We start from the raw sequence: 19,968 nt of genomic DNA, 5'->3' as shown, positions 1-19,968 counted from the left end.
TGTATTCCAGTCTGATCTGGCTCAAGTAAGTCTTCTCCTGGTTGGGTCTAGTGCAGTCTAGGTTAGTTTTTGTGATGGCTTCTGCCAAGGCAGCTCGTGAATATACATAATTCGGGACATGATTTGTGATGGAGTGACACAAATATGTTAGCCTGAAAATGGTCACAATAGCAATGTGGTTTATAATATTCTCTGTCTTAAAATGATTCACATTAAGACTGTGTTTTCTACCATGGCACATACAAAGATTCGTTGCTTTCCTTGCAGGCCCTGAAGTGAATGTGTAAACCAGCGAAGCAACGCTTGTGTTCAAAGTTGCACAACCATCCTGGAGTTTAGAAATGTACTTTTGTTACCTATTTTAAAAAAAAACATGAAATTGATTGAAAATTCTGTCCAGACATTGTTAATGTTGTAAGGGTCTGTCATTACTAATTATTACTAATTGTTAGAAACAAATGAAAACATATGTTGCACTGGTTAGTACTAAAGAAAGCTTTTTCAGACTTGGTGAATATCTGGTACATCACCAAAGCTGTCTATCACTACATCATAATTCACTACATAATTCTATTTTACTATCTTTCTATTGAAACGTTTCCTTTTTTTATGTTGACCCTTCTCTTCACATATCATGCTGCCTTTGTACATTATTCATGGGTGCAATGTCATATGGCACTGCTGATAAAAAATGTTGCCTAGGAACAGCTGGATAATTTCATCCCAGAATCAAAAGATGAAAGTATTAGTTTAAGTATTAGTTTAAGGGTGGGTGCTTTTTTTAAATTAGTGTACAGGTTAAAGATGGGAAAAGTTCAGAACGTTTTAACAGGGTCTGTACACGTTATATATTCTCCGTAGAGCTTCCAGGCGAGTTTAATGGTCTGTGTCACTGTTTAATGAACTCAAAATATCTGTACAATTGGGCTGACCTACTGACACTGATTTTTGACCACAGCACACTAGTGCTAGTATTTTGTGTAATGTTGCTAGATCATCATATGTTCAAACAATAATAAAATCTCCCATGGTCAAAATAGGTCTATTCTGAACTGTAACCTGAATCTGTATGCTCATTTAATAATCAGATAAGAGTTTTGAATAGCACACACAATAAAGAATCTGTTTTTCCTTTAAATAAAATATTTAATGTCATTTAAGCAATTTAGGTTTAGACTTGGTAAAGGAGAGGCAATCAGGGTTAATCTGCTGGCTGACTGATAAACTGTTTAAAATGTAAGCCTGCCTCCCACTCCATGCTGAATCTAGGCCGTTTGCAAAATCGTCACAGAACAAAAAAGGGGTCATGAATTATTTCATTAGATTTCAACTATCCGAGGAAATAATTCAGAAGTACTTCACAAATCTCTCCCTATACGTCCAGTATTTTCAGAGGGAGCTGATCATGTATGAGAGTCTATCTAAACAAAGAAGCATCTTTCTTAAAAAATGCCAATGATTTCAGACACTCATTGTTGAGGATGATTTATGTGGGATGGTAACGCAGACTGAGCAGCTGAGCCAAGACAACATCCAGAGACAAAAATGCTTCCATGACAAAACTCTGCAGCCATATGTCTGAGCTTCTGTGTGTTGGGACTCAAAAATGCGGCGTGTGAGCCGACAACAAGATGAATATCTGGTTTGGGTGGATGTGTGTGGAGAAACAGTGTATAATTCGGGAAGGGTTTTGCTGGTACAGAAGTTAATTTACTCCATTACTAAATGCAGTAATGATTGTACAGTACAATTCAAAATTTAAGGTCATTTAGAAATGCCCTAATTTTTGATATTAGACAAATGGGTCAAAAATCCTGTCCAGACATTGTTCATGTTGTAAAAGACTATGGCAACTGGAAATGGCTGAGTGAATGGATATGAATGTAATGGAGAGAACAATTATCCTTCCAGGGGATGGAGTCGTGCCCATGGGGGGCGTTGCACCCATGGGGTGGGTTCTGTGATGCCATGGTGCCCCTGGCCCACCACATATTTTTTTTTTAACACCATGTTTGTGTTATCCCTATGTGCCCACATTATTTTTTTTCATTGAGTACACACGCACACACATACACAAACATACAGAGTAAACTGAACTAATTTGGAAACGATATATGCCCACCCTGAATAATAATGTAACGTAATTTTAAAACCAGTTAAAATTCTTCTGTTACATAAAAAATGCTAAATGGGTAATGGGTAACATTTCACACACCAGTTTTGGAATTTTATGATTGCTTATTTAAATCACAGCTGCAACAATAGCTAGATGAACTCATAATTATGCTGACATTAGTTGCTGTGTTGGATGGTATTTACCTGCACAACATTTCAGAAGCGTTCTTACAGCCATAAAAACACAACTCTGCTAGCATAGTGGGACGCTTTGGAGCATTTCTAAGCATTATTCAACCTTCCATGCTAGTTAATGTTACTTTCTTTAACATTGCAAGGGAACACAAAATGTGTTAGGGGCACTGTAAGTAAATGTAGTTTTGAATGCATATTGTGTTTCGTGTCCTCTTTTCCCCAAACATGTCCTCTTTCTGAGACATGGAACCTGCATCCAGCCAGGTTTTTAGAAGTGTCCGTGTTTTATGGCCGCCTGAACATTCGTCATGTCACTGGCATCCTCCAAGTGGGATCCACTTGGTGAATAGCGATTACATTCAGATTTCTCCATCCACACACAGTCCGTCATGTTGCTTCAATAGACTTGATCACACTGTCTATCTTGCTCCCATTTTTGTTGCTGTGACAGCAATCAGCACTAAAATCCCACTGATGCAACAAAATGCAACCCGAATGGCAAAGTAGCTCCATTCTCCCAACAACTCTGACTTAGAACGATGAAAGATTGATAAACTCAACTGGACAGTGATGATTGAGTGGGCTGCGAGGGGCAAGTTCTTCACCCCACATGAAGACTCATGAGAGATATCGCAAGGCATCAAAAGCATGATCGCTCCTTTCTACAGAAAGCAAGAAGCATTCATAGACCTTTGATTTGGGCTGTCTTCTCAGCTACTGGTGTCCAGCGCTTTTTGTCAGCAACTAGAGTGATATTAACAGACAAAGTCTGTGCTTCCCATGAGCTTCCCACACATATATAATGTAAATAATAGTACATTAGTACTAAATAATAGGCTATTAAATAATAGGCAAGATTAAAATGATAGTAACAGGAATGTAAAAGTTCATGGTCCTTTCATGTACATTATGGCATTTACCTGACAGCCTAATCCAATCAATAGTTACAAGGAAACAGTCCCCCTGGAGACACCCAGGGTTAAGTGTCTTGCTCAGGGACACAATGGTAGTAAGTGGAGTTTGAACCTGTGACTTTGTGGTCTTCTGGTTCGTAGGCGAGTGTCTTACCCACTAGCTAGACAACCTTCTTTCATGGTAGACAATGCAGTGCCCACTGGAGAACCCCCACAGAATGTTGCTGTGTCTCCCCAGGATGTTTAACCTTCATCAGGGTAAAATTCTTTATAGGTTCTGTCAAGATCCTTTGGGGACTTTCAGGGAACATTCAAGACATTTTCAGAACATTCAGAGAAGATTTCTCCAATATAATGCAATGTGGCCATAACTTGACCAACATAGAATGTCACAAAAGTCCAACCATGAATTTTGAACCTTTGGATCTTCATTATCGAAAACAGATTCCAGATTTTTACTGCTATCGTGAAACAACAAAGTCTCAGCAGCTCGGCTACATCCTGCTAATGTTTGGAACTCAGACATAACCCACATTTACTGATCGTCTCATCTGGCATGTCCTAGATCGACCACCAGAATCATTGTTGCACTGGACAGGCCTTCTACCATAACCACTCAGTTCCAGCCACCCAACATGGTCACAATCATTCAAATATCAAGCAGAGAGTCAGAGATGAGAGTGAAAGGAGGATGTGAAGGAGGGAGAGAAAAAATTCAATAAAAAGAATGTGACCTATTTTATTTTTTTACTTCACACACCCAAAAGAGGTGGCTGGTTAGGATTGTGCTCGGAAACCAGCGTATATTCAGAAAAACCTGACAGAGACCAACTGGTATTTACCAACTGAACAGCTTTCAGTTGACCGGACACACCGCAACTTTCCACAAGCACCCATTGCTGAAAATAGAAAGTAACACGCAAAAAAAGTCCGCCATTCCTGGCTTCGTGTGAAATGGAGCACATTGTAAAATGGGCCGGAGTTCGCTTCCACAGAAAATGCTGTTTGTTCGCCTTCCCTGCAAAATCTGTCTGACAGTCTCTTCTGTGGCACGCCACTTTGATTCCATGCTCACGCCCACATTTCCACCCCCACCCTCAAAAGGGGGACAGGTGAGTTTTCTCCAGCGCCAGGCTTCACTGGAAAGCTGGAATTCACATGAGAGAGGACAGATGACAAAACTGCAGCAAATGTCTTTTTTTTTTTTTTTTTATTCTCTCCATCCTCGTGGATGCATGCAATATTCAGGCTCTCTATTCTTTATAACCGCTCTGTGCTAGTTTGTGAAACGCAAATGGCAGAAGTCACTGTAGGCTTGGAGTCCCGGGGGCCTGCTGTGGCCTTTGCAGATTTTTTTGCACAATATTCCTGACATGTGGCTGTTGACTAAGGAACATTTCTGAGCATCCCTTCCAAAGAGCTATAATGGGCTCAGCTCTTCTAACCACAAAAGCCACCACTGACCATAAGAAATATGGCATATTCTCAGACCAACAACATGCTTTATTAAACCTGAGCTAAGATGCAGCACATCAGAGACAGAGGTTTCCCAGAATCCCCTGTGGTTCCCTGCTCAGTAAACCCACTTAATTACATGGCCCTCTCTTCCTCTTTGTCTCCCACTCCATGTTCTTGACAAAGCACTCCAGAGCCCATTTTTAGCCACCTGTTCCATCATCTCCAGCAGTAAGGAACATGCCACCAGACATGATATAGCCACTGCACACATCCAGAATAATGTGCAATGACAGAGCAGCTTTTTACTTCTCTTCACACCACTAGCAGACATCAGGCTACCATGATGTCCTGCACTCAGTCATGCCATCTTAGTTATGGGTTTTGCAGTATTTATGAGCATTTCACGCTCCTGGAGAAACTCAAACAGGACCATTTAAACAGGAAATGAAAACGGAATGTCTTTAATATGGTTTCTCATGGACAACAATGAGAGCGAAAGAAAAGAAAAACTGAGCCTTTTACTTCTGTTGCTTTCTTCCAAACAGATGCCAGTAAATGTCATGTATGTCACCTAAGGAGGTTCTAAACTAGGTCAAAACTTCAGTTGTCCCGTATGTTCTTTTCACCATGGTATTAAGTCAAATGTCTATGAAAAAAGTACATGCAAGAAACGTCCCAGCAGTTACTCCAGGGCCAATAAAATAGTCGATTTGTTTAATCGGCGCACTGCATAAAAGCTCAGTGAGCGAATGTCTTCTCCACTGATTAAAATGCTCATTGAAACATACTGTATGGAAAATCTGCCACCATTTCAAGTTTGTCTGTCACTCATCTGAAACTCCAGAATGATTACTGACAGCTCGTGATCCTTCCCTGGTATGTGAACCATCACCGGTCCACTGTCTCCACGGTGGTGGACACTCTGTGATGCGAGGAGTTGAGGAAGAAAGTTTGAGTGAGGCGCGAGCAGCGCTCTTACCGCTTATGCACAGACTCAGGGAGCACAGGCCGTCCTCGCACGTCTCGGGGCTGTCGGCATCCCCATGGTAACCTCGCTCTCGTTTCCGTGGGGACATCCACCTGACAACATTCAGCACCCGATTGATTCTGTCCATACTGTCGGTGGATGTCTCTCTCTGGATCTCTCCCACTCTTCCTCTTCTCCAGTTGCTGAGGTTATATTAGTCACACTGCGCTGAACAAATGAGCCACAGAATGGAGGAAGAAGCGGTGTTTTTTTTCCCCTCACACACACACACACACACACACACGTTCAGAGCAACCTGTGAGAGAGTGGGGGGAAAATAAAATCAACCCGGATCGTCCTCCCTCCCTCTCTCTCTCGCTCGCTCTCTCACTCTGAAGATTTATCCTGCTGCTTCCACAGCCTACAGCTCTCCACCTCCCCTCTCTCTCGCCCTTTCATCTCCATCTCCAGACGCACTTTAATGATATGATAACATCTAATTTAAATAATTTAAATCAGAGGTAAAGCCCAGTGCAGATGAGGGCCAGACATGTGTTCCGAGGAGCCAAAAATATGCTTTATTTCAACATCATTCGTGCTCCCAAATTAAATTATTCAAGATCATCAAGATCATCATTAATTTGATGATTCAAGATGGTGCTGCAGGACGCCTCTGTCCTCTATCAAGCAGTCTTCTCCAAATTTCTCAATAACCTGGAAAGTTTTAACCTGGAAATAAACAGCGGCTGTCTGCAGAGCATGGAAGATCCTCGGCCAACAAAATGGACAAGCTGATTCTTCTGAACAGAACAATAAAGACTTCACATGACACAACCATTGGATTCATCATCCTCAGGGACATTAACAGGGCAGATTTAAACCATGAACTTTCCCATGGTAATAACTCACCGGATCAATATTACGGAAACTTTGGAAAGAAGCTTATTGCTCTGTTCCCCTGGCAGCTTCGGGACATGCTGATCACTCTCTGGTTCATATTATTCCAGTCTACAGACAGATACTAAGACTTCAGACTTCTTGGACTACACCAATTGGAGTGCTTTTGAAGCTGCGCAAGATGACCTAGATGTTCTTGAGAAGACATATATTCTGCTTTTACAGTAGCAGCAAGTCATTGTTCTCAGCCAGGTTGAACCAACTTTGTCTGACCAAGGAGGACAACTACAAGCTCGACAGGAACATACTGACCAAGATGATCAAAATGGCTAAGAGAAGCTAATCTGGAAGGACTCCCTCCCCTGTTGAATACAAATCCACAAACACATTCTATTCTATAGGTTTGAGACTGACAGAGACCCCCTTCCCAGTATGTTCCATCCTGCATGCTGTGGGGCATTTCTGTTTCATTTCTCCTTTTTCATGGTGTGTTAAAATGTGCCCTTCCGGGATTGGCAGAGTCGTGGGCCCGCCTATAGATGTGGTTGGCTGTGTGATCAGCAGAGTTGTTCAAAAGAGTCACAGCACCGGAGTGGGAGAAGAAGACAGAGCAATCATTGGAGAGGACAAATAACCCAATAGCGGTACGGCGCGAAGAGGTCGGTGAATCTTTTCCGTTTAATCTGGGAGCCACAGATGCTTACGCGGCCAGAATTAACCAGAGGGAAAACCGGGAACAGGACGGAAAACCCAGGAAGCAAACAAAGACAGATGAGGATCGGCTTAGCTTGAACTGGAGCCGAGTCGTTCCACGAGAGGCTGAACAATGACTGAGCAGCAGCGTACAACTGTGTCATTGGATAGCAGGTATGTCACCCACTATGTAGACGGTGAGTGCCTTTCCAAACCAGGTCCAATCAACTGTTTTTTCCACTGGTGGACTCCAGTTAAGATGCAGAAACATCTCAAGGACGATCAGGGGAAACAGGAGACACCTGAGCTCATTTTTGAGCTTCATGACAAAGCATGACATCTAGCAGCCCAGTGTCATCTGTGAAGACATTCAAGTTCTTGGAGACCATTTCCCATGACTTGAAGTGGGACAGCAACATCTCTTCCATCCTCAAAAAAGCCCAGCAAAGTACGTACTGTTGAGGCAACTAAAGAAGAAAGATCTTGCATCAGCAGCTTCTGTGCTCCTCTTCTTCTTTTGGAGCAGCCACCAAACAGAACAGGAACAGACTATTAGAACTGCAGAAATAATGATTCGTCTGCCATCCTGGAATTGTACACTTCAAGATCCACATCTTAATTTATGTTTTAATATATACACATTTCTTAATAAATAATTTGTTATGTTTTAATATACACATATTTCTTCTATTCTCTTTTGTAATATTGAGGTCAACAGCAGTTGTATAAGTATTGAGGTCATTTGCACATGTTTATACACACACACACACACACGTGGGAAGGGGTTTTATTACAAATAAACTACAAATAAACAATGGCGCGGTGGCCGAAAAGGGACATAAAAGGGGGACAACGTAAACAAACCCGCAGGCGTGTGGCGATTGCCAGAACTCAAAATACAAACACATATACGGTTGCCAAGTCAAGTTCACGAAAATGCCGGAGCTTCCGAAGGGGCGGAAATCTCCGGCTTTTATGCGTCATCAGGATTGGCCACAGGTGATGAGCCCAGCTGCAGTCAATCCTGACACTAACCTAGAAACATGACTGAGATCCTCCATGGCCAGCGACCCGCCACCAAGACCCAGAACAAGAGGACATGAAAACAGTGGTATCTCATGTCGACGTCCCTCATTCATTATCTCCATTGAGTTTTTCTACTTGCATTTTTTGGACTACTTTCCTGTGTATGACTTTTCGTTCCTGGACCACGTTCTTTTGATTACCGTGTTCTGCTGGATGGATTAATCGGACTTTGAACCCTGCCTGCCCCCCATGACTCTTCTCTGATTCCATACTTACACTGTTGCTATTGCACTTCATGTATATTGTGTTATATTTAAAATCTGTATTGTGTTTTGTAGATTTTGTAAATTGTATTGTATTGTACTGTTTTGCTTGAGAGACCCCAACGGCCTTAACCAAATTGTGTGTGCGATAACATACTTGGTCAATAAACCGGATTGCGATTCTGATTAAAGTCTGTTGAAGTGGCACTAGAGGCTCATGGACCGGCTTACTAATATTTACATTTTAAACCTATACCTCCTAACACCACCTACAGACAAAGGAACATGCCAGTACCAGAACATACAAACACTGAGACAGTCTCCAATCTACCCTCACCTCGTTCTCATCATTTAACCAGGATGACAACTTCTACATGATCATACTGTGTGGCAGAAGTCCCAAAAGTCTCCACTTTCTTGAGCCGGACACTGCATTGAACGCTACTCCACAAAACAAAAAATAGTTTCAAATAACTGTCATCTCACTTTGTGAAGCACAATCACTGACCTTGACCTGTAACCACCAAACTTATTGATCTTTTAGTCCAAGTGAAAATTCCCCTCAGTGTGATTCTTGTGTTGACAGAAATGGGACAGATGGATGGATGGATATAGTGTTGACAATGACTGTCACTTCTAGCACAATGGCCCGCCACTGCCGGTGCAGAGGACGCTGTAATTCTCTTTATGCCAACTTGTGCATAAAGGTGAACACTGACGTGGTGGTGCGGGTGGGTTATATGCTTAAAGGTGCGTGCACAATGCCTCTTCACCTATGGATTTACAGCATCTGTCAGGATCCAGTCTGAAAGGGGATACTCTGGGACCAGAGTTTCATGTGTTTCCTTGATTCTAGATTGTTCTCACCTGTGTATGCATGTTTAAAACTGCCCCGTGTGTGTCTGTTATCCGTCGGCTCGTTGTTTGGTGATGTTTTGCCCTGCTTTTGTATTAAATACCCTCTCTCATGAGCTCTGCGTATGCGTCCTGCTTTCCTCGCCATGTCCTGCAACCGCGACAGAATCTCATTAGCAACGTGCCTCACTAGCAACAGCATCCAGGCCATGAACCTAATGTTTTTTGTGATAAAGCATTTCCTACATCATATCTTGTAATGATATAATGTGAACCTTAATTTAAAACAAAAATAACAAAACTTATCAGAAGAATACAAATAATCTATCAGTCCATTTTGGCAGTAGTCAAGTGACAGTTCCACTTGATCAGGGTCTAGACAAAAAAACGATAATCATAATACATATTGCTACATTGTAAAAATGTAAATAAATAATAACCACTGCCTTCCACTTACCAAACTACTGTGGCATGTTCTGTTGCCGTGGTATATGTATATCAGCCTGCCACAGTAGTGGAGAGTAACTGGCAAACTCACTGATCTATCCAGCCATAGCTTGCGTCAGGACAGGACACTTTATAACTACAAATTTCCTTTATAATCATTCATGTTTGGCTGAATGGTTATGATGTGATGAACCCATGCAGCATATCACCATTATCTTTAAATACATTAGATAAACAGCAAAGAGTAGCTAATTACCTCCCTCCAATGCAGCCTTTCTTACTTTACCCATGTTTCTTTTCATTTTTTAAAGCCTGTTTCTGCAGATTCAACTCTAGACACACACACACACACACACACACACACACAAAGACAGGAAACACTACAGAGAAATCATAATGAAAGAGCAGGGTATGCTGTGTGAATGGAAAGTGGGAGTGCTTGGAAATCACTTTTTTACAGTTTTTTCAAAGTTCAACTCTTTCTTTCATTTTCCCTGTCATTTGCAGGGGAACAGCAGCGGCATAAAAAAATCTAGGGCATGTGTGAAAAGAGCATATTTGGTGAGTCATTTTTTTATTGTGTAGGTTCCATAAACTGCCAGATTCTGCAGCCGAAAACAGTCTGTCTGAATCTGGGTTGTTTCTAAAAATGAGAATTCTTTAAATTACGGGTCAAACTTATGGGCTGGAAAAGAGTTTTAAAATAGATATTCAAGCAAAAAGACATTCTTTGTCCCTCTCTACTACAACTGGTCTGCATGTGACATGAGGCAGGGGAGGGAGGATGCAAATCCATGACTCTCAAAAAACAGGGTACAGGACAGTCACACAGACACCAGGCATTAATCAAGGGGTAAAAGACAAATGACAGCATGAAGACAGGACATGGCAAGGATATATTTATACAGATGATAGCGATCAGGGTCATCAGGAACACAAGAAAAGGTATGAAATCCTGGATGTGAAACGTCCCCCCAAGGCACCACCAACCTTAGTCATTTATGACAGTGCAAATCATGCTGCAGGCTTTATTACCAATACTTCTAAGCCCAACTCACCGTGGCCATCAGAGATACTACTCAAAAGATTAATACTAATTTAAAGGTAACAATGGACGCAATGCTCGCCAGTGGTGTAAAAAACAAAGCAATGGCAGGGGACGTGGCGGCATCTGTAACAGGTTGCAATGCAAGCACATCGCACCCCACTGCCTAGTATCCTGTTGGCTATGTACAATCACTGGAGAACAAGCTGGACTTCCCAACACAACATCCTGGGTAATATCATGTGCTTCACATGGCTTTTGTAACCAGGGTTTGTAACCAGGGTGATAACTCCCCCTTCCAGAACAACCGAGAGGGGATGGTGTGCAGGGATGAGGACACAGAGGTGGTTGTCAATGAGGGTAGGCCTCGTTTAATTAAAAGAATCCAATACACAAAAGAGACAAAATCACGACGACAAAAATATCTACAAAAATAAATCAATAAATCAACAAAGCTCTGCGGGAGGAAACATGCAGGTAAACACTTTACCACACTCAAACAAACAGTGCAGAACTCATGCACCATACACTCCTAAATCAATACTCCAAATCCCCACCAACACCAACCTTCTCCTCATTACGTGGGCTCTTATAGCAGTGGCCCAAATCATTTATCTGGCTGACATAATCAATTAACTTATGACATTTATACAAATGAACTACATTCCTATATTTATACAGTAACTATACTCCTCACCAAAGCCCTTTTAAATTCCTTTAAACCGATGCAAAGAGTCCGAGTTAACTCGGTTTCTGCTGGCTCTGCCATGTGCTTGGGCTTTCTGTTTGCTTTGCTGCATGCTATATCATTTCCCCAGTAAGTAAAAAACTGTAAATAAACAAGATTAACCATCTGTTACAGGACGCTTTCTCTGTGTTCCGCACGGACGGAACGGCAAGTGATGCGATGCCCCAACTGAGGCCGCTCACCTCATCTACAGGGCCTAAAGTTTTGAGAATGACACAAATACTGGTTTTCACAAACTTTGCTGCTTCAGATCTAAGTTGTTTCTGTGGTATATTGAAGTATAGTTAAGAAGCATTTTACAAGTTTCAAAGGCTTTTATTGACAATTACATCAAGTTTATGCACAGTTTGTGGATTGTTAAATGTTGTAATATCCTAGGTGGAACACTGGGTGCAAACGACTGCTTGCAGGAGAGCTTACACCAACGCTCACGCAACTGGTGGACTAACTGGTGATATCCGCTAGGTGCTGTATCGGAATAAATGGACATTTTGTATTTAACATCAAGATTTGTTTCATTGCGTAGCTCATATAGGAACCAGAGAGTTTAGCAATGTTACCTTAAAGCGTGTCGGTCAGGCCACATCCGGCATCAAGCACCTCGGTAGTTCAGTACTAGACCAAACTCCTTCAATAACCTTTATTAGCATACCTGCTAATGAAATCATCCCAAAGGTGAGCATCGCACTCTTAACGAACCAGAAACTGTGGGTCGACAGATCCCTGAGCTCAGTGGGTTCCATGCCTAACCAGGTGGGGGGTTCTACCTACTGCCTGAGGATGGAGGACGGTCACCCTGGGGAACACACGGTACCATCCTCCATAACCAGAAACAGAAAGCCCTCGTGCCTGAAAGACTGCCTCTATGACGTTGCATTAATGTTGCCGGTCATGAAGGTGTTTGAGAGGCAGTTCACCAATCGCCCCACAGAGGACCCCATCTCCCATGTCGTGCACAAGAAGAAGAGGAACTGTGCAAGGTTGTGGTTTGTCGACTACAGTTTCAACACAACTATTTGCAGCAGACTACATTTACATTTACATTTATGGCATTTGGCAGACGCCCTTATCCAGAGCGACTTACAATGTGCTTTCAAGTTACCATCGATGAAGAGATCAATTCCGGTTCACTAGGACCCCAACTTTGAATACATCTATTTTATTCACTCTGTTGTAGATTCTGTACACAAAGTTCGACAACAAGAAAATTACAATTTAATCTAAATATTCTTTAAAGAGGAAGGTCTTGAGCTGCCGTGTGAAGGTGCTCAGTGACTGAGCTGTTCTGACCTCGAGGGGAAGTTCATTCCACCACCGAGGAACCAAGACAGAGAAGAGTCTAGATGAATGTTTTCCTTTTACCTTCAGAGATGGAGGGAACAGGCGAGCAGTACTGGAGGCTCGGAGTAAACGAGGTGCAGTGTGAGGTGTAATAAGGGCTGTGAGGTAGGATGGTGCTGCTCCATGTTTGGCTTTGTAGGCCAGCATCAGTATTTTGAACCTGATGCGTGCAGCTACTGGGAGCCAGTGGAGGGAACGTAGCAGAGGGGTGGTATGGGAGAATTTGGGAAGGTTGAAGATCAGTCGTGCTGCTGCATTTTGTATGAGTTGAAGAGGTCGGATGGTACATAGTGGTAGACCAGCAAGAAGGGAGTTGCAGTAGTCCAGTCGTGAGATTACTAAGGACTGAACCAGTAGTTGGGTGGCCTGGGTTGACAGGTAAGGGCGGATTCGTCTGATATTGTAGAGAAGGAATCTACATGAGCGGGAAAGATTGCTGATGTGAGTTGAGAAGGAGAGTTGGTTGTCTATTGTTACTCCAAGGTTGCGGGCTGTTGCAGAAGGAGAGAGCTGCGAGTTGTCTAGGTAAATAGCAAGATCCTGATGTGGTGAAGAATCTGCTGGAATGAATATTAGTTCAGTTTTGGTGGGATTGAGTTGGAGGTGATGGGCTGCCATCCAAGATGAGATGTCTGTTAGACATGCAGAGATTTTGGAAGCAGCATGAAGATCAGAGGGAGGAAAGGAGAAGAGGAGTTGTGTGTCGTCAGCATAGCAGTGGTAGGATAATCCATGTGAGGAAATGACCTCACCAAGTGATCTCGTGTGGAGGGAGAAAAAGAGAGGACCTAGCACCGAGCCTTGAGGAACACCAGTGGAGAGTCTACGTGAGGTAGAGGTGGATCCTTTCCAAGTCACTTGGTAAGATCGCTCATCAAGGTAGGAAGCAAACCACTGCCATGCTGAGCCCCGAATTCCAAGCCTCTTCAGGATTGACAAGAGAGTCTTGTGGTTAACGGTGTCAAATGCAGCAGATAGGTCGAGGAGAATAAGAACTGATGACAGTTTTGCCAATCTGGCTGCATGTAGCTGCTCGGTAACCGCCAAAAGGGCAGTCTCGGTGGAATGAGCTGTTCTGAAGCCAGACTGGTTAGGATCCAGGAGGTTGTTCTGTGATAAATGGAGTGATAGCTGGTTGTAGACACAGCGCTCAAGGATTTTGGATAGAAATGAGAGGAGGGAAACTGGTCTGTAATTGTTAATGTCTGTAGGATCAGCAGTGGGTTTCTTTAGGATTGGAAGAACCCTGGCTGTTTTGAAGGCGGATGGTACGTGGCCAGATGAGATTGAGCTGTTTATGATATAAGAAATGAAAGGGATGAGGTCAGGGGAGATAGTTTGAAACATTGCAGAAGGTATTGGATCTAGTGGACAGGTGGTTGGGTTGCCTGTGGATATAATCTGAATGATTTCATCAGATGTGATCTTAGAAAATTGATTTAGAGTAGTTGTCGAATTTTCAGAAGGAAGAGTAGGATTAGTGGTGGAGAATGTCTCACAGATTTTTTCAATCTTCCCTGTGAAGAAGTTGGCAAAATCATCAGCTGTTAATGAAGTTGGGGGAGGGGGAGGCGGAGGGTTGAGTAGGGATAAGAAGCTGTTGTGGAGTTTTTGAGGGTTGTGGGCAGAGGCTTCTAGTTTTGCTTTGTAGAAAGCAGTTTTAGCAGTAGTGAGGTTAGTAGAAAAATAAGTTAAAACATTAAAACTATTTACTAAATGGAAGGATTTAGGACTTGACAGCCGAATGTGTGCTTGAGTGTTGGACGTCCTCACTGGCAGACAACAAGTGGTGAGGGTTGGGAACTGCAGAATTCCAGCAGAATCACCCTCAATACAGGAGCTCTGCAAGGCTGCATACTTAATACTTTGCTGCATTCCATTTACACCCATGACTGTGTGCCCACTCACCGCTACAACCCCATTGTTAAGTTTGCCGACGGCACGTGGTGATGGGGATAATCTCACAACAGCGCAGGGCAGAAAGAGATAGTCCTGGATTAGGGGTATATTTCTGGCATAACATGTGAAAAAAAAAAATGCTTGCCACTTCAAAGGCAGGCGCTCAAGATCAGTGGCAGACTGCTGTTATAAAGGAGCATTTACCTGGAAAGCAGATTCTTTTCTTCAGCCTAGGAAAGGTAAGACATGATGCAGAGAAACTGGTGCAGGAATCGACAAAGTGAACACAGTGTTAACATCTCCTTTAGAGGAGATGTTTTAACTTATTTTCAGAAACAGATGACCACAGAGTTACAGGTTCAATCAGGTCACTGCCATTGTGTCCATAGGTAAGACACTTAGAAAGACTCAACCTGTAACTAATGAGTCTGAGTCTTGGTAAGCATTATTTGTAAGACAGGATGGATAAAAAAAAAAAACAGCAGATCAATTGAACAAATTTCTCATAAATAACTTGATTTACAGACAAGATCATGTTTTAGCCGTCACACTTATTATAATGTCCTGGTGCCTCTGGCCCACCTCGTAGCGCCACATCCTCGTTCGTGTTTTTGTGTCCACCCTAAAAGGACGCTTCGTGTGCGTATAGTTGTCCCAGACATTTCCCGGTACTCTGCTCTTACTAGTAAAAATGAATCCTAGCCTTGTCCTGTCCTCCTGCGGTCATTCATCTTTTATGTGTGCTTATTTTTGTGAGTTACATTTCCCTAATTAATTAATGGGCCAGTGGTGGCCTAGCGGTTAAGGACGCGGCCCCGTAATCAGAAGGTTGCCGGTTCGAATCCCGATCTGCCAAGGTGCCACTGAGCAAAGCACCGTCCCCACACACTGCTCCCCGGGCAGCACATTGAGCTTCAACCCATATTTTGAGAGTTGCCATCATGGAGAGCATTAACACGCACATCTGTGAAGTGTAAGTGATTAGTTGTCACGTGTGACACATCATACCATACCTGTTTCATTTATAAAGCACTTTTTTAAAACACCAAGGCTGACCAAAATGCTGTAAGTAGTATTCTCCGCCCTTGTCAGCGTGGAGAAAAAAAGTCTCGGACACAACTCTGCTCAACCCCCTCCACACCCCCTCTGACAGGGTGACTGTCACCCACGCTCTCTGTCCTGAAATCTCACAGATTTATGACACTTTGCTTGTAGGGAGGAAGTTGGTGATTTATGATGTAGGCCTTTGACCGACACGGTGTCTGTCTTGAAGGCTCATAGAATTTTGCTGATTTATGATTGTAGGTGTTCGTTGAACACACCCCACAGCCTCGCCTCTCTGGCTCGGGACCCCTGTTTATAGGCTGCTCTCCTCTTCGTCCCGCCTCTCTCCTCCTCATTAGCATTTAAAGCTATAGACACAGAAAAAGTGAGTCCTTGGAAACCTCATTGTGGGACTGGATCAAAGTGGCTGTGATTCTGCACCAAGGCTGAATTTCAGAAAGAGGCTTCAGATTCAGTATTATGGGACCGATAAGAAAGTCAAATTGATTGGCTTAAGTCTGCATGTCAGGATAAATTTGACATCTACAGAATACTCCTACACTTGCTGAACTGGATGAGCTGTCCACAGTTTTTACATACGGTGCTTTGCTCAGTGGCACCTTGGCGGTTCAGTTATTTGAACTGGCAACCTTCTAATTACGGGTCCGCTTCCTTACCCACTAGGCCACTGCCCCTAACAAGTGACAATAAGATCAGAGTAAAATGCTGATAGCAGCTTTCACTCCAACAACATTCTCTTATCATTTCAATAGAACTGTTCTAGAGCAGTTGGAAAGAGTTCAGAGGGTAGAGAAGGGGTCAGAGGGTAGAGAAGGGGTCGTAATGTAGTGGTCCCATCCGACCCCGTCAGACCAGAAGGACGCCATGGCCAAGTCAGCACACGATATAAAATAGAGATCAGACAAGTGCGAACTCATTTGTTGACATCTCTCATGTTTGTTGTAAGCCGTTTACTGATTGACCAAGCATCACACTGACCTTTTTGACCCGACTACGCCTTTTTGATACGCACTTTTGACTTTCGTGTGACACCGATGTTACCAGCCCACCCCTGAGACCCACCAAGCCTGCCAAGCACATTTACAGCCAGCCGCCTTCCATTACTACTACACCAAGGTCAGTTCCCCGTCTTCCCTCTCCGCCTGCACCCTAGCGACCGAGCCGCGAATTCCTGCCGATAGTGTGCCCCACGCCTAGGTGCGTGACAGTCTGGCAGATTGGTTCACTCCTCCCTGTGGAAAAAGTTGACACAAAGTTGGACATATTCGAACGACTCAACATGAACAGGAGTTTATTAAAAAATGACATAAAACCACATGATAAAATCAGGGCAAATCAGATACAAGATAGGGCAACATGAAATTCCAGTCAGGAGTAATGGAAAAATGTCAAGATTGTGACAATTCCATAATTCCATAAATTAAAGTATACACGTACATACAGAACCAATGTCCGGACCAATAAACATATTTATACTTGTACTATATAGAACGCAAAAATTGCTGGTTTGTAAAAAGAATCTGTTTCCTAAAACTCTCTAAATAAATGTTTTAATTGATTTATTGATCAGCTGAAAGACACAGCTTCCAGGTGGTTGCTTACAGCTCAGATCAACGCTGCTCATAATGTTGAGTTTATGGAACTTGAAAGAAGTTGTAAACAAATGTAAACAATTATAATATAAAAAGTATCTGCTTTGATTTTTCACTTTTGCAAACAGTATAGCTTCTAAAACTATTTCATAAATCATGTGGCTGAGTTGATGACTTCCAACATCCAACAGGCAATTCACAACTACACTGAAGGAGTCCTTGTATTAACATAACGAGAAGAAGAAAATAAGACCTGTAATATCTGGGGAACAGTTTGGAGGTCTGATGATCCCCTCAGGATTCAGTAAGCCCTCCTGCAGGTCCAGCTCTGTCCCACTTAGGATGAGGCACATCACACTTCATAATTGTATTTATTCAAATAAACATGGTCTAAACCGAAAGCTTTGCTATAGATATCGGGTTATGCAGATAAGTCAGAAGCATCAGGTTAGGGAGCTTAGAAGCTATATAGGGCAGTGCACTAATAAGGAAACAAGTGAGCACATGAGAGTAATCAGGGTCGACACAACTGTCATTTGGTGATACGGCGTCACCTGGTGGGCCAGGGGGCGGCAGAATAACTGAGTGGGACAATCTGAACATTTAAATTTACATTTATGTCTTTTATTAGACACCCTTATCTAGAGAGACTCACAATCAGTAGTTACAGGGACAGACCACTCAATAAAGTTACACGTAGGTAGAAAATCATCAAACACAAGCAAAAGCATAAAAGCCTATTTAAAATGATCTGATTAGCACTTTGCATAATTACAAATTTAATTCCACAAGCAGATTACACACAACGATGACAATTTAGGCTGTAAATCTCATGAAGTGAAGACCATTCTGTGGGAGCTGTCAGATGTGTAAAAACCCCACATGAAATTTCTAATAAATGTCTGACAAAATATACAGATTCAATCCACTTCCTGACAGATAGCAAGAGAAGAATGAGCACTTCCTGTTAAATCTGATGAAACGCATCCTTCCCTCTGTCTGCGTATGGGTGGCAGTGAATCTAATAATGGATCCTGAAAGCATTTAATTTTTAGATCAAGAGCTGCTAAAATGGGCCGTGTGAGGGGGGGATTTTGAAGTTTTAATCGAGAAATCTGCTGACTGAAACAGACTCGAGCACAGGGGAAATTATTCATACTCTTGAGCGCAACCCCTTTACAACCTCTTTTGGTAAAAAATTAAAGCAATAACAACAACAAGCACAATTTATTTCTGTATGGCCCAAAATCACAAGCAGTATGTCTCAATGGGCTTAACAACCACTACAGATGACACCGCTCATAAGTAGACCCTCTCTGGACACGAAGAACAACTCCCTAGAAAACTCACATGGAGGAAAAAAATGGAAGAAACCTTGAAGGGTAGCAAGAGCATGCAATGGACATCATTATATAAAGCCTCAATTGAAATTTTCAATCTTACTAGGACAATTTCTGTCTGCATATCTTTACCATAAATGAATGCATCATAATTATTTAATTAATAATCAAATATCCAAGAAAGTCACATATTATAATAAACCTGAAGTAATTACTTTAAGATGGTTGATTTGACATATCAATAATACATGTTGTTTTATATAAGCATGTAAATGACATCTATAAATTCTGTTCATGTGTGTAAATAATTGTCAAGATGATCTGCATCTTGCAAGATGATCCATAAATATGTAGACATACCCCTCTAGTGTACACAGGTGGTTGGTACACAGTTCTCCACAGATCTTTCACTTGAACATTGATCTGTTATTTATTGATGGAGTTCAGCAAACTCAGGGCTGAAATTATCAGTATGATAATATAATATGAAACATTCAAACAGTGAAACATCAAGGGCTGTTCTTTCTTTTAAAGAAAACACAGGAATTTTACAGATATAATAATTATTTGGGTTAAGGACTAATTACATACAGTTTAATGGTTAATTACATACAGAATGGAAGCTATACTGTTTTAGTATAGAGCACTGTGATAATGTGCATGATTTGTATGGATAAAAAAAATCTGACCTGTTTGTCAGTGAATCCAGTCTATACATAACATAACAATATCATACTTACAGCAATATTTTTCTAAGATGACTGTCTCATAAGAGAGGTCAATGTATCAAAATAACATTTATATGGACAACCTGATTGTTAAAATGTCATGACAAATTTTGGATTTTGTAAATCTTCTTCATTGAACAGTCAAATTTATTCAAAGTTCATATTAAAAGCAGCATTTGGGGTCCCAGTAAGAAATGAAGATTATTAATTTATTTTAATTTCTAAATTTGAAGACTATTGTGATCTTGTAACATTAAAATTCAGGGGCATCCATAATATAAACCATAGAAAATGTCTTCTCTATGGACAGTTTTAGTTGATAATGACAAGTTGATAGTTAAGTCTTTATGTGTAATAAACTACATTCTAAACAGATTCTA

The 19,968-nt window shown here is 42.0% G+C and overlaps 1 protein-coding gene across 6 annotated transcripts in view; it reads right to left on the bottom strand.

The window, feature by feature from the left end:
• grip2b (glutamate receptor interacting protein 2b) overlaps positions 1-19,968 on the bottom strand; it is a 116,024-nt gene that overhangs the window by 88,265 nt on the left and 7,791 nt on the right. For 4 of the 6 annotated variants that reach the window (XM_028997873.1, XM_028997874.1, XM_028997882.1 and 1 more), the window contains exon 1: positions 5,662-6,083. The exons of the other annotated variants lie outside the window; for them this stretch is intronic. In XM_028997873.1, coding sequence (XP_028853706.1) covers positions 5,662-5,797 — 136 coding nt within the window. In that variant the 5' untranslated portion in view covers positions 5,798-6,083. Of the gene's footprint in view, positions 1-5,661; positions 6,084-19,968 lie in introns of those variants that run through there. 6 annotated transcript variants of the gene reach the window in all.

Source organism: Denticeps clupeoides, chromosome 12 (genome assembly GCF_900700375.1).
Source record: "Denticeps clupeoides chromosome 12, fDenClu1.1, whole genome shotgun sequence".
Classification (NCBI taxonomy): domain Eukaryota; kingdom Metazoa; phylum Chordata; class Actinopteri; order Clupeiformes; family Denticipitidae; genus Denticeps; species Denticeps clupeoides.
Note: the sequence above shows the minus strand (reverse complement) of the source record. Positions and strands in the feature narration are given on the sequence as shown.